This window comes from Moschus berezovskii, chromosome 12 (assembly GCF_049115385.1).
Source record: "Moschus berezovskii isolate FMDL1 chromosome 12, NW_MosBer_1.0, whole genome shotgun sequence".
NCBI classification, from domain to species: domain Eukaryota; kingdom Metazoa; phylum Chordata; class Mammalia; order Artiodactyla; family Moschidae; genus Moschus; species Moschus berezovskii.
This window is the reverse complement of record NC_142471.1, coordinates 23,319,178-23,334,719: the sequence shown is the minus strand read 5'-3', so window position 1 is coordinate 23,334,719 and position 15,542 is coordinate 23,319,178. Positions and strand designations below refer to the sequence as shown.

The window sequence follows — 15,542 nt, the reverse complement described above, 5'->3', positions numbered from 1 at the left end:
TTGGAGAACAATTTTCAAGATCAAATCTTACTAAAAAGAAATTTTGGCCACCTTTAGGTAGATATACAAACAGCATTTTAACATATACTCTTGTTTTCCATTGGTTTTTTAGCTTCATGTGTTTTTGTTAAAAGATAAAATAAAACTATTGTGTAGTTGCCTATGTAATAAATTTTAAATTTACAGGTATAGATCCAAGTGTGCAAAAATGGGAACTTATTTTCTTGTAATTAAAATTAGTTAAATCTTTGAACTCAGGTACAATGGATTGCTAACCTTTATCTTGCCAATATAAGAAATCTAACCTCTTTTGGCTTAAAACACAGTCTCTTTAGAATAAAAGTTTTCTCTTTATTAAAATATTCTTTTCTCTCTTCTTTTCTTCTCAAAATTTTGTTTTATATATGTGTATATCAGGGAAAGAAACAGTTGGTGGTATATCATTCCCCATTCAATGGAGTATAGCAAAGACACTCTACCTCTTTAGGTTTTGCCATTGGTCTATTCAAAGCCCAGCTTTGGGAATTTAAAGAAAGCAAATTTTACCTTTCAATGGACATGAGTTTGAGCAAGCTCTGGGAGATGATGAAGGACCGGGAAACCTGATGTGCTGCAGTCCATTTGGTTGCAAAGAGTCAGGCACAACTGAGCAACTGAACAGCAACAACCCCTCAACTAAGAATGGCTTTTGCAAATGAAATGTGCTTCCACGTGAGGTCTGTCCTTTGGGCTATGGATTTATACAATTCTGCTTTAGAGGTTAAAAGTCAATAAATTAAATTCTTCTCACTGGATTTTGTTTGTTTCTACTCTCCCTGAGACAAGTTCTATCTTTAATTGTAGAAAAATGAAGAATTAAAAAATCATAGAAAGCATTTATATGTATTTCAAATTTTATTGTGGCTATGCAATGGCAAGCCACTCCAGTACTCTTGCCTGGAAAATCCCATGGATGGAGGAGCCTGGTGGGCTGCAGTCCATGGGGTCGCTGGGGGTCGGACACAACTGGGCGACTTCACTTTCACTTTTCACTTTCATGCATTGGAGAGGGAAATGGCAACCCACTCCAGTGTTCTTGCCTGGAGAATCCCAGGGACAGGGGAGCCTGGTGGGCTTCCATCTGTGGGGTCACAGAGAGTCAGACACGACTGAAGTGACTGAGCAGCAGTAGCATGCTTGCTGCAGTGACTAAAGATGGAGTCACCCAGAGAAGTCTGCAACAAATAAAATATCTTGTAGTCTAAGATCAGTTCCTTTATTGCCCTGTTTATTACTGTTTTCCAGCAAAACAGAAATCACCCTTTGCATCTCAGAATAGCTATAAAATGAGCGATAGAAATTGCTAGTAGTTCAGCAATTCTATGCTCTTAAAATAATGTGCTTCAGGATTTTCAGTAATACTAGGACATTTCATCATTCACCCCAAATCAAATGTTAAGCTGACACTCTGAAGCGATTAAGACATATCTTCAACCAATCCTTCAAAATGTATAATACAGTTAACCTTTGAAAAACATGGGTTTGAACCGCACAGGTCCACTTACACAAGGATAATTTTCAATAGTAAATATCATAGTTCTACACTGACCAGGGTTTGCTGAATCTGCAGAGGAACTGGGGACATGGAGATTCAGCTACAAGTTATATACAAGTTAACCCCAACATTGTTCAAGGGTCAACAGTTGCTGAGTATACTTGTTTTATAATAACATTGTCTTTCTTTTAAAACTCATTGTAAACATCATGTAATTGTTGAGTCCAGGTACACCTGTAATTGAGAAAAAAAGTAAATTTGGAAGTGGAGCTCCTAATGATTTTCATATGTCTAAAGAGCTTCCCTGGTGGTTTAGTGGTAAAGTATCTGCCTGCTAATGTAGGAGATGTACATTGGATCTCTGGGAGGTAAAGATCCCCTGAAGAAGGAAAGGGCAGGCCACTTCAATATTCTTGCCTGGAAAATCGCATGGACAGAGTAGCCTGGAGGGCTTCAGTCCATGGGGTCACGAAAGTTGGACATGGCTTAGTGACTAAACAACAACAAAAGAGTAAACTCATTCCAACAGCAAAGACTTAAGACATACATGAATAGAAAGTTTTTCCGAGTATTTGGTGTTTTATTTCCTTGCTAGAGATGTGGGGTTATAAAGCTAGACCTAAAAACTTCAGCTATCATGAAGGCCTTTTTAATTACTTAAATTCACCTGAAATATGACTAGTAAAGAAATAATTGTTTTTAAGAAATTAACTTAATGTTTAGTTACTGTGTATGTGGGAGGTGCTCATTCTTTTTTTTCTTTTTCTGGCACTCTATGTTTAGCATTTCATGAAAATAATTGTTGCTGGCATTTTGTGAAACATTCAGCATACTGGGAAAGTGTCACAATAATGGAAATCTTGCTAAACCTTTCTTAATGTTTCTGTGCTATATTTAATATTAGTAATTCAAAAGATCATTTAGTCATCATCTCCAATGTTCTCAATATAACTACCTCAGATAAATTCTGTTACATGCTTCCTGTCATTTATTTCCCTTATTTTACATTGTATATTTTCATATCTGACTCTACTTCTATAACTCTTCACCATAATTAACACCATTGCTTTTGACTGTGTTGCTCAATCTAAAACAATAACCACACAAACTTCTATAAGACCAAGAAAAAAAGAATCAGAAAAATTCTTACTGTATTTTTTATTCTCTGCTTAAAGTAAGAAAATAATTTGTAAGTATGTATCTCCTTGTTTTATACAAAAAGTGAACATTTAATCATTGTTAGTGAATATTCTTTGTGCATTTTTCCTGTGCAAAATCATAGAAAGAAATAGTTCATGACAGCTATGATTTCACCTTTACTGAGTTTATCATATCATTAATCTTCTAAGAATGAGCAATGTTTTTTCTTCCCTAAATATCTTTTCGCTTTCATAGAACTGAGCAAAAACAGCTCTGCAATCTAAAATTAAGCAACCATAGTGAATACAGATTAAACATTTATTGAGTATATATATGTATGTTTTATTTTTTTAATCTTCCCAGCATACTTGGAAAGTAACAGTTTCTTAAGGTGTCATTAAAGGGTGCATCTGTGGATTTCTTAAAAACTGGTAATTACTATGCCTTCCACATTTATACTTGTACTTTAGTTCCAGGGGAAACATGATGGTGATGATACACATGTGCTTTCTGTTGAGATGGGACTGTGCCTGGATTTATTATAGGCCTTAATGACACATTCATGACTGAATGCTACAAATTAGGTTAAAACTCCAGTGAATTTATAATGAAGGTTTTCAGTTCTTAATCTTTTTTATTCAAATGAACTTACTGCCCTTAATATGGGTTAAATTGACTAAATTTAAGGCTACAGAAATGTGTCTACCAATGTTTATAACCCATAATTTAGGATTTAGACAAAATAACTTAAAATCCCCAGGTGCATCTTATAAGAATTCATTCATTCATTTAATAGACATTCTTATTATCCTAATATATGCCATGTACTGTGCCAAGGGCTAGATACCTCAAGGAATAAGATAAAATTCCTGCACTTGTATTTATTTGCCAGTCTACTGGAGAGCTAGTTTCATTTGTACATCATTAAAACACAGAAAGAAGCTCTAATGAAAATATCTAAACTATTTTATGTGAAACCCAAACATCATGGAACTGAGTTTGCCTGTCCTGAAGCAGGGCATTTAACTAGTGTTAAATGCCTCAAGCAGGCCAGAGGGGATTGGCAATTGCGATATTATGGTTTGGAATAAGAAATATGTATCAGTCAGTCTCTCCCATTGGGAAGCTACCATAAGTCTCTTATCCTTCTTCATCAGAGGGTAAACTGAAAACCACAATCACAGAAAGCTAACCAATCTGATCACATGGACCACAGCCTGTCTAACTCAATGAAACTGTGAGTCATGCTGTGTAGGGCCACCCAAGACGGCCGGCTCAAGGTGGAGAGTTCTGATACAACGTGGTACTCTGGAGAAGGGAATGGCAAACCACTTCAGTATTCTTGCCTTTGGAACCCCATGAACAGTAGGAAAAAGGCAAAAAGATAGGACACTGAAAGATGAAGTCCCCAGGTTGGTAGGTGCCCAATATACTATTGGAGATCAGTGGAGAAGTAACTCCAGAAAGAACGAAGATATGGAGCCACAGCAAAAACAACACCCAGTTGTGGATGTGACTGGTGATGGAAGTAAAGTCCAATGCTGTAAAAGGCAATATTGAATAGGAACCAGGAACGTTGGTTCCATGAATCAAGGCAAATTGGAAGTGGTCAAACAGGAGATGGCAAGATTGAACATTGACATGTTAGGAATCAGTAAACTAAAATTGACCAGAATGGGTGAATTTAACTCACATGATCATTATATCTACTACTGTGGACAAGAATCTCTTAGAAGAAATGGAGTAGCCATCATGGTCAACAAAAAAGTCTGAAAAGCGGTAATTGGATGCAGTTTCAAAAATGACAGAAGGACTACTGTTCGTTTCCAATGCAAACCATTCAGTATCACAATAATCCAAGTCTTTGCCCTGATCAGTTATGCTGAAAAAGCTGAAGTTGAATGGTTCTATGAAGACCTACAAGACCTTTTAGAACTAACACCCAAAAAAGATGTCCTTTTCATTATAGGGGACTGGAATGCAAAAGTAGGAAGTCAAGAAATACCTGGAGTAACGGGCAAATTTCCCCTTGGAGTACAGAATGAAGCAGGACAAAGGCTAATAGAGTTGTGCTAAAAGAAGGCACAAGTCATAACAAACACCCTCTTCCAACAACACAAGAGAAGACTCTACACATGGACATCACCAGATGGTCAGTACCGAAATCAGATTGATCATATTCTTTGCAGCCAAAGATGGAGAAGCTCTATACAGTCAGCAAAAACAAGACCAGGAGATGACTGTGGCTCAGATAATGAACTCCTTATTGCCAAATTCAGACTTAGACTGAAGAAAGTAGGGAAAACCACTCGCCCATTCAGGTATGACCTAAATCAAATCCCTTATGATTATACAGTGGAGTGAGAAATAGATTTAATGGACTAGATCTGATAGAGTGCCTGATGAACTATGGACAGAGGTTTGTGACATTGTATAGGAGACAGGAATCAAGGCCATCCATATGGAAAAGAAATGCAAAAAAGCAAAATGGCTGTCTGGGGAGGCCTTACAAATAGCTCAGAAAAGAAGAGAAGTGAGAAGCAAAGGAGAAAAGGAAAGATATACCCATTTAAATGCAGAGTTCCAAAGAATAGCTAGAAGAGATAAGAAAGCCTTCCTCAGTGATCAGTGCAAAGAAATCAAGGAAAACAACAGAATGGGAAAGATTAGAGATCTCTTCAAGATTTAGAGATAACAAGGGAACATTTCATGCAGAGATGGACAAATAAGGGATAGAAATTATATGGACCTAAGGAGCAGAAGTTGTTAGGAAGAAGTGGAATAAAGACACAGAACTATACAAAAAAGATCTTCATGACCCAGATAATCATGATGGTGTGATCACTCACCTAGAGACAGACATCCTGGAATGCAAAGTCAAGTCTGCCTTAGGAAGCATCACTAGGAACTAGGCTAGTGGAAGTGATGGAATTCCAGTTGAGCTATTTCAAATCCTAAAAGATGATGCTGTTAATGTGCTGCACTCAATATGCCAACAAATTTGGAAAACTCAGCAGTGGCCACAGGACTGGAAAAGTTAAGTTTTCATTCCAATCCCAAAGAAAGGCAATGCCAATGATGCTCAAACTACTGCACAATTGTGCGCATCTCACATGCTAGCAAAGTAAGGCTCAAAATTCTCCAAGTCTGGCTTCAACAGTACATGAACTGTGAACTTCCAGATTTTCAAGCTGGATTGAATAAAGGCAGAGGAACCAGAGATCAAATTGCCAAAATACTTTAGACCATCAAAAAAGCAAGAGAGTTCCAGAAAAACATCTTCTTTATTGACTATACCAAAACTTTTGACTGTGTGGATCACAACATTCTGTGGAAAATTCTTCAAGAGATGGGAATACTAGACCATCTACCTGCCTCCTAGAAATCTGTATGCAGGCCAGGAAGCAACAGTTAGAACTGGATATGGTACAACAGACTGGTCAAATCGGGAAAGGAGTACATCAAGGCTGTATATTGTCACCCTGCTTATTTAACTTATATGAAGAGTACATCATGCAAAATGCTGGATGAAGCACAAGCTGAAATCAAGATTTCTGGGAAAAATATCAGTGACCTCAGGTATGCAGATGATACCACCCTTATGGCAGTAAGTGAAGAATTAAATAGCCTCTTGGTGAAAGTGAAAGAAGAGAGTGAAAAAGTTGGCTTAAAACTCAACATTCAGAAAACTATGATCATGGCATCTGGTCCCATCACTTCATGGCAAATAGATGGGCAAATAGTGGAAACAGTGACAAACTTTCTTTTGGGGGGCTCCCAAATCACTGCAGATAGTGACTGCAGCCATGAAATTGAAAGACCTCACTCCTTTAAGAAAAGTTATGACCAACCTAGACAATTTATTAAAAAGCAGAGACACTACTTTGCCAACAAAGGTCCATTTAGTCAAAGCTATGGTTTTTCCAGTAGTTAAGTATGGGTGTGAGAGTTGGACTGTATAAAAATCTGAGCGCCAAAAAATTGATGTTTTTGAACTGTGGTGTTGGTGAAGACTCTTTAGAGACCTTTGGACAGCATGAAGGTCCAACCAGTCCTTCCTAAAGAAAATCAATCCTGAATATTCATTGGAAGGGCTGATGCTGAATCTGAAACTCCCAACATTTGGGCCACCTGATGTGAAGAACCAATTCATTGGAAAAGACCCCGATTCTGGAAAAGATTGAAGGCAGGAGGAGAAGGGGACAACAGAGGATTAGATGGTTGGATGGCATCATCGACTCAATGTATATGAGTTTGAGTAAACTCCAGGAGTTGGTGATGGACAGGGAGGTCTGGCGTACTGTAGTCCTTGAGGTCACAAAGAGTTGGACAGGACTGAGATATTGAACTGACTGATTTGGTATTTTCCTATTTCTGGCACAAAGCTCCTAAAACTCTTGGAATGCACTAAGTGACAAGAGCAATAAAGATGTCTTTAGTTACATTAATGAAGTGATTTGGAGGAACCCCCCAAGGATGGAGGCTGAATGACAGTGCAACCAACCATGAGATTAGAGGGTTTCAGTTCCTCCTCTTTACTTCTGGGAAGGGTAGAAAGGCTGGAGGCTGAATTGATTTCCAATGGCCAGTGATTTAATCTATTGAGCCTATGAAATAGAGCCTCCATAAAATCCCCAAATGATGGGGTTTAGAGAGCTTCTGGGTTGGTGAACCCTTGGAAATTTTGGGAAAGTGATGTGCCTGGAGAGGGCATGGAAACTCTGTGTCTTTCCCTATCCATGCTCTGCTTCTCTTCCATCTGGCCATTCCTGAGTTATAAAAGTTAAATCTAGTCAGTAGAATGTTTCTCTGAGTTTTTTGAGCTACTATAATAAATTAATCATGCCTGAAAAGGAGGTTGTGGGAACCTCTGATTTATAGCCAGTTGGTCAGAAATACATGTATCAACCTCAACTTGGATGCGTGTCTGAAGTATGAGAAGGGGGTCATGGGAACCTTTAGTTTATAGCAGTCAGAAGCACAGGTAAAAATCTTGGCTTATGATTACTGTCTGTAGTAGGGGTGGAAAGTGGCAGTCTTGTGAGACTAAACCCTTAACCTATGGAATCTGATGCTATCTCCAGATGTGTGTGTGTGTGTGTGTGTGTGTGTGTTAGTCGCTCAGTCGTGTCCAACTTTTTGTGACTCCATGGGCTGTAGCACTCCTATATGCCAGACTCCTCTGTCCATGGAATTCTCCAGGCAAGAATATTGGAGTGGGTTGTCATTCCCTTCTCCAGGGCATCTTCTGGACCTAGGGATTGAACCCGGGTCTCCTGCTTTGCAGACAGATTCTTTACTGTCTGAGCCACCTGGGAAGAACATAGCTCCAAGTAGATAGTGTTGGAATTGAGTTAAATTCCAGATCACCCAGTTGGTGTGCAGAGAGTTACTAGTTGGTGTGGAAAAGCCTACACTCACAAACACATATGTAGACCCAAGTGAAATTGGGTCTAGAAACCCAAAAGAGCAGACTTGGTCAAGGTTCTAGTATGCTCACTGGCACAGAGGCTTGAAAAATTATGGCAGGTTTGGAAAATTATAAAATAAATATAACTGAAGCATAAGAGGCCTGCAGAGGAATAGTAGACATCAAGTCTTAGAAGTTCACTGGGGACCATATTCTTTGATAGTTTGGATTTTATGCTTCGAACAATAAGAGGAAGGTGTGACTCTGCAAGAAATAGCTTTATGAGTGCCTGTCTTGTGTAGCCTATCTGCAGAAAGTCGGCAAGTCCAGAGAGGAGAGAGAAAGTGAGAAAGTTAACAATATGTTCTGGAATTACTGAGGTCTTTTTTGTTATAGTTGTTTTCTGTGCATGTTTTGAAGTAATAGAGGCTTAAAATATTTTGGGTGGGGATTCATTTAATAAAGACAGAAGCCATTCTTTTAATATTCTTTTAATTTCTTAGAAATATCATTGCCCATGCTTGTTGATATTCCACATGTTTACTCAGCTTCACTCATTAGTTTTGTCTGGGAGCATAAATCATTTTATAGGAAAAAGAAAACCACATTGTTGTACTATACTAATAACTCCCTGCTGTCTTCATGCACTAATCATGCAAAGAAGGAAGGAGAGAAAGAGGTCTGGAGCTACTCTTTAGAGTGAGCAAGTTTCTCTGGGATTCATTTTCTTCAAGTCAATCAATCTTTGTAAAGCCCTCTTTATATATGAGTCTTTTCACAGTTGTAGTGTGGCTGCTGCTTTACAAAATAAAATTTATATATTTCACAATTTTCATCATTTCCTAATTTATAAGATTTCCATAGTTGTATTAAATAGCTTACATGAATGAATATTAGTTGAATGGAATGCTTAGTTTTATCTTTGTACTTAGTATAGTTTCATAATCTGAATAGTGTTGCTTTTAATTAGAATTATATTCCATCATTACACATTTTATTTTGCTTTAATATAGAATTTTCCCTTAATTTCCATTTATAAACCATTAAAATCTAAAATCTAATCTATTGGAATCGGAATCTCAAATCAGATGCAATCTGTAAGAATTTCTGATATAAATGCAAAGTTTTTATTTTACAAGTTGTGCTATTTAAAAATGGTATAAGCAGAATTGTCTATATTTTTTCTTCTTAGTTGTCAATGCCCTTTATTCCCCGGAGAAGGCAATGGCAAGCCACTCCAGTACTCTTGCCTAGAAAATCCCATGGATGGAGGAGCCTGGTAGGCTGCAGTCCGTGGGGTGACTAAGGGTCGGACTCGACTGAGTGACTTCACTTTCACTTTTCACACATTGGAGAAGGAAATGGCAACCCACTGCAGTGTTCTTGCCTGGAGAATCCCAGGGACGGGGGAGCCTTGTGGGCTTCCGTCTGTGGGGTCACACAGAGTCGGACACGACTGAAGTGACTTAGCAGCAGCAGCAGCAGCCCTTTATTCCCAACCTTGTGTGCAACCAGAAATTAACATGAATTACAGTAGTGGCGCTAGTGGGAAGGAATGCTCCTGTCATTGCAGGAAACTTAAGAGACATGGGTTCAGTTCCTGGGTTGGGAAGATCCCCTGGAGTAGGACATGGCAACCCACTCTAGTATTCTTGCCTGGAGAATCCCATGGACAGAGGAGCCTGGCAGGCTACAGTCCATAGGGTCACACAGAGTTGGACAAAATTGAAGTGACAGCACGCACATACGCACAGTATGCTAGATTTGTGTGATTTAAAAAAAAAATGAAACAAACCCACTAAACTAATTTGATCTGTTTACTTACAGAGAGCCATATCTTAGAAGATGTCAACAAATGTATCATAGCCTTGAGAGACCAGGATGCTGATAATCTAGACCGAGCTGCAGGTGCTATCAGAGGACGGGCAGCAAGAGTTGCTCACATTGTCACAGGTGAAATGGACAGTTACGAGCCAGGGGCTTACACTGAAGGTGTGATGAGAAATGTGAACTTTCTGTCAAGCACTGGTAAGTCTCTGTCCTTAAAAACAGTGGCTCTCTTCCTAATATTTGCATCTACATAGCTACCAAATATTCTTACATGTGGAAAGAAAATCTCAGTCTGTGTGGTTTGCTTTGAAATAGATAGCTGTTACCTGATGAGTGCTGAAATCCTGTGGTCATGTGATTTTAAATTTATCTCTGGGGAGTAAATATATTCATCAGAGAAAAAGAACTTTTAATAAATATATGCGTTCTATGAATTACTCACAGCCTTTAGCCATGTATGAATGTTTATTAATGTTGAGCTACTAGGAGATATAATTAGGCTAGATGTGATGAGTATGTTATAGTTTCCAAGCCCTCTTTAGCCATACAATTGGTGCCCCAGGTTTTTGTTTACTTTGCTTAAGCAGAGCAAACTTGTCCTATGTCTCCAGAGAAATGCTTTCTGCCTTATTTCTCAGTCTCTGCAAAACACCATTTTGTTCTTTCACATAATCTTTGATTACTTAAGAAATATGGATCCAAGATTTTGTTTTGGTTGTGGCACCCATTTTCTGAAATCAGCAAGTAAATGCTTAGTTTATGAATCACACATTAAATGGCGTTCTTATTTTAGCACTGTTAAGAAACTTACAGAAAATTCAAAGAAGCATTTGAATTCATATGAATTCAGAAACAATGGGTGCAATTTGAATGAGGACAACCAACTATTTTTATGTCATTATGGCAGTAGTTTTACTTACAAAAAATCCCTTAGGATCTGTGAAAACCTCAGGTTGAATTTTTTTTATTAATTACTTCATAGCATGAGGTGATCATGGACCTGATTCCTAAAATATTTGAAATTCTTTACTTAAATCATTGATTCTCCCCCAGAGAATTGTTCTTCATGTTAAATATAGAGTGTATTAAATGTGGATGTACATACTTATTTTGTGAAAGCAGTAGAAGGAATGAAGATGGGTGATTTGGGAAAACAGGAAGCTGCTCCTTGAAATTACTTAACAAACATAAGTTTTTCTTAACCTTCACTGGGGATAGTTCTGAAGAACTATGCCACAAGGTAAGCTTAGTAAAGCCTGTAGGAAACTGATGATTAGTGTTGCTCTTTTTCTGGCGTGTTGATACAGAAATCATTGATGAATCTTGATGGATAATTTTCTCATTATGTCTTTAAAAATATTTCTAAAGCAATGAAACCCTTAAGATATACTAAGGAAAGAGGAAGGAGGTGTATTTGCAACCCTTGATAATGATATTTCTAATACTAATTCCTCAAAAGTCCCTCGTGTCACAAATATGGTACACGGTAGTTGCTTTACCAATGAGGTGTGCTTAAGGATATAATTGTGTTAGAGTAGTTCAGCATCTCTTCCCTAAAATTAAATTTAATTGGTTCTTTCTTATTGGTCAAAATCAAGTACAACATTATATGATTTTTTTTTCCTACCTTCTGGGAATAGAATTGTAAGTAAAAAGAAGAATGCATCAGTGGTTCCCTTTTCAGTCAAGCGAAAAGTACCGTATAGGAAATTAATTAGGTAAAGTCTACCAAGATTGTATCTACATCTTGCTTCTGTTTTGTAATCATATTGGTATTGTGTTGTGAACACATTCTTATATTCACAATGCGTGTCTGAGGTACTAACTTTCTAGTTTCATTCTCCATATTGTAGAGTCCATATCTGCATATGCAAAGAAGTGGAAGTGAAATTCCAAAGTGTCCAGAGTGTGAAATGTGTTGTAGGAACACTCATTCCATAATCAATTTTTATCATCTGAAATCAGAAAATAAAAATAAAACAAAGTTATTTACAGATTTAATTATAATTTTCTCAATACCTCTATGATTTATAATGACTTTACAAAATAACTAACCAACATGGTAGCATTATCATTCAGTCAGAAGAGCGAGAAATCCTTTTTCCTCTAATTAGTTGTGTGTAACTTTAATTGAAATTCTCCAGGTAAATTATGTCCTGTGCCCCAAATACAATAAATATAGAATAATCCTGAGTTATTCTGTGAAAGTCATATCTTCTTATTAACATAAAAATATAGTTTATGACTTTCCAATTTTGTCATTTTAGTTTTTAAGATAATTTTTGGCTTATCTTAAAAAGCTTCTCGTTTTGGTTTTATATGTCTAATTTCAAACTTTTCTGAAAACAGCATTCCTTGAAATTTATCAAAAGCATTCCTCACTAAAGGGAATTCTGAGCAATAAATTAGATGAAAATGCTAATTAGATCAGTTTGATCTTAACTAAAGCTGAAATATGTGAGGATTTTCTCTCCCAGAGGGATATTGTCTATGAAAAATACTTCCAACTATTCTATCCTCCACAATTAAGTAACAGAAGATGTTCATCTTTGTTCACATCTGCTCATAACTTGGGCTTATTATTTATAAATAATCATTAAATTAAGTAATTTGAAATGTCATGTTTTATGTTATGAAGCCTTAATAGTTCATCTTTTAGTGAGTGAATGGTCTGCATATGTGGCCTGCTTTTCTCTTTCTTTCCCTTTTTATACAGTTCTCAGATCTTAACACTTTTTTCTAAAAATAACTTAATAAGGAGCTATTGTGAATTGTTTTTATTACTGAGACTTTCTTATCTTTGCACACTTTGCCTTTAAAGTACTCACATCTATGATGAAACCTAAGCCATACTTATCTAAATCACAAAACATGTTTTTGGAACATTGCACCTTTGCTTTAATCAGACTTTGTGGCTCATTAGCACATTTTCAAGATTTGATGCTCTACTAAGTGTTTTCTCAGCATTAGGAAACCCCGTTAAATTTCAGGAATTTGCATTGTTCATAAAATCTAGCAGTTGGTTTTCAGTGAAACATAGGCAACATCTGGAGGCTGCATTTCATTCAGACAGAGGCGGAATATTGTAATCTCCAAGAGAAATATTTTATTCTACCCTATGGAGAAGGCAATGGAACCCCACTCCAGTACTCTTGCCTGGAAAATTCCATGGATGGAGAAGCCTGGTCAGCTGCAGTCCATGGGGTCGCAAAGAGTCAGACACGACTGAGCGACTTCACTTTCACTCTTCACTTTCATGCATTGGAGAAGGAAATGGCAACCCACTCCAGTGTTCTTGCCTGGAGAATTCCAGGTGGAGCCTGGTGGGCTGCCGTCTATGGGGTCGCACAGAGTCAGACACGACTGAAGTGACTTAGCAGTAGCATTCTGCCCTGTTACTAAACTCCTCTACCTGTCAGGAATTCCTGAGAGGGGAGAGAAAGTATGAGCTTTTTTGTTAAATAACAAGCCTTCTGGATTGCAGTGTGAAAACTTAGAAGTAACATAACATCAATTTCAATTCTTTCACATTCGGTTGGGGAAAAACCTAAACCAAGAGTGAATTAACATAATATGTTTGTGAGTGATTTATGAACTATCAATTCAAAAACTGACTAGACCCAAAGCATCTCTTGCAAACACCCAAATCCCACCTGGTTTCGAAGTCAGCCAGGCTCATGGACTAAGACACAACAGGCACACAAATGAACCTGACCAAGACATCATGGTGGCATCTAACATTGGCACCTCATAGTGCTGGCAAGTAAAGAGTCACTTATCAAGTACTCCTTCAGGCCCAACTTGAATCCTTTCCCTATTGGAATGGAGATGAGTCATAGCTGCTGTTTTTCTTCTTGAAGGCAAATGAAACAGTTGAAAAGAATTCAGAGCCAATAAATATTTCCAAATTTTTGTTGTAAATTTTTCTTGTTAGCAGTTTAAACAACAGATAGACTTCTAAGACTAATTTATGTAGAAAAACATTTTAAAAACTTTAATGGCAGTCAGTTACTCTTATCAATTCCCTTTCCTTTAATAGTTTTCATATACAAATAACCTGCATTGTTGGTGCCTAGTTAAAACATGCTACTTTCCTTATGTTTCATCTATGTTCTGTAACCTTAAATGGCCATCGAATATAATGCAAAAGCTTTCGTTCCAGCAGTCTTTACCCTCTATAGTTCAGTAGAATTTAAAAATCAATGGACCACATACTAGATGTGACCCAGGGAATTCTCATGTGTCTAAGTAGGTTTTGACCAACAAAATTTTTTTTTATCTTAAGAATTGTTTTCTAATTTATATATATATATGTATTATATTATATATATTCCAGTTTATATGTATATGCTAATTCATACACACACACATATATATGGATGTTGATGGTTGGATGGCATTACCAACTCGATGAACATGGGTTTGGGTAGACTGGAAGTTGGTGATGGACAGGGAGGCCTGGCATGCTGCAGTTCATGGGGTTGCAGAGTCAGACATGACTGAGCAACTGAACTTAACTGACGTATATGTCCTCCCTGGTAGCCCCGTTGGTAGAGAATCTACCTGCAACACAGGAGACCACTTGCCAGTGCAAGAGATGTGGGAACAATCCCTGGGTCAGGAAGAGTCCCTGGAGAAGGAAATGGCTACCCGCTCCAGTATTCTTGCCTAAGAAATCCCATGGACAAAGGATCCTGGAGGGCTACAGTCCCTGGGATCTCAAAAGTTTGATACAACTTAGTGACTAAACCACCACCACTATATATATATATGTATTTCTAATTTATATGTATATTATGTAGTTATTTATAAAATATACAATAAACATAATTTATATAATAATAAGTATATTGTATAATATATAATAAATTATAAAATTTATTTTATTATTTATTTATTTATTAAATTATTTATGAATATATAAATTTATATATTTCTAATTTATATATTTATAGTTCCAATTTAATGATACATCATAACAAATGGGAGGATCTGGCAACATTAGAGCAGAGTTTACTATAGGAATGATAATGGCACTAGATAATGGTTAGAGCCTAGTGTTGTCTTTCTTTTGGTTGAACCTGAGCCATAGTCTCCTTTACTATCTCACATCATATGCTCAGACTGCTTTGCTCAGTTAATTTGTCTGCCTGAGTTTTTCAGGCAATGAATTTACCTAAACATGAATTTCTGTTTTTTCTCTTCCTAGATTGGGCCAAAACCACCTTGTACTCTAGATTGGTGCTTTCATAATCACATGGGCATGCGAGGATTATTTCTGCCTTTACATCTTGTTTATGCCATACCTGTCATTTTTTTTTTCTCTTTTTATTTTAATTTTTATTGGAGGCTAATTATTTCACAATATTATATTGGTTGGTTTTGTCATACATTGACATGAATCCGCCCTGGGTGTACATGAGTTCCCCCTCCCGAACCCCCCTCCCACCTCCCTCCTCCCCTTATCCTCCCTCTGGGTCATCCCCGCATACCAGCCCCGAGCATTGTGTAACATGCATCGACCCTGAACTGGCAATTCATTTCACATATGATAATATACATGTATCAATGCCATTCTCCCAAACCATCCCACCCTCACCCTCTCCCACAGAGTCCCAGAGACTGTTC

General features: G+C 37.3%; 1 protein-coding gene across 3 annotated transcripts in view; it reads left to right on the top strand.

Annotated features, from left to right (window-relative positions):
* CTNNA3 (catenin alpha 3) overlaps window positions 1-15,542 on the top strand; it is a 1,978,275-nt gene that overhangs the window by 1,441,680 nt on the left and 521,053 nt on the right. For all 3 annotated transcript variants that reach the window (XM_055425631.2, XM_055425630.2, XM_088841920.1), the window contains one exon: window positions 9,912-10,112. In XM_055425631.2, coding sequence (XP_055281606.2) covers window positions 9,912-10,112 — 201 coding nt within the window. The remainder of the gene's footprint in view (window positions 1-9,911; window positions 10,113-15,542) is intronic.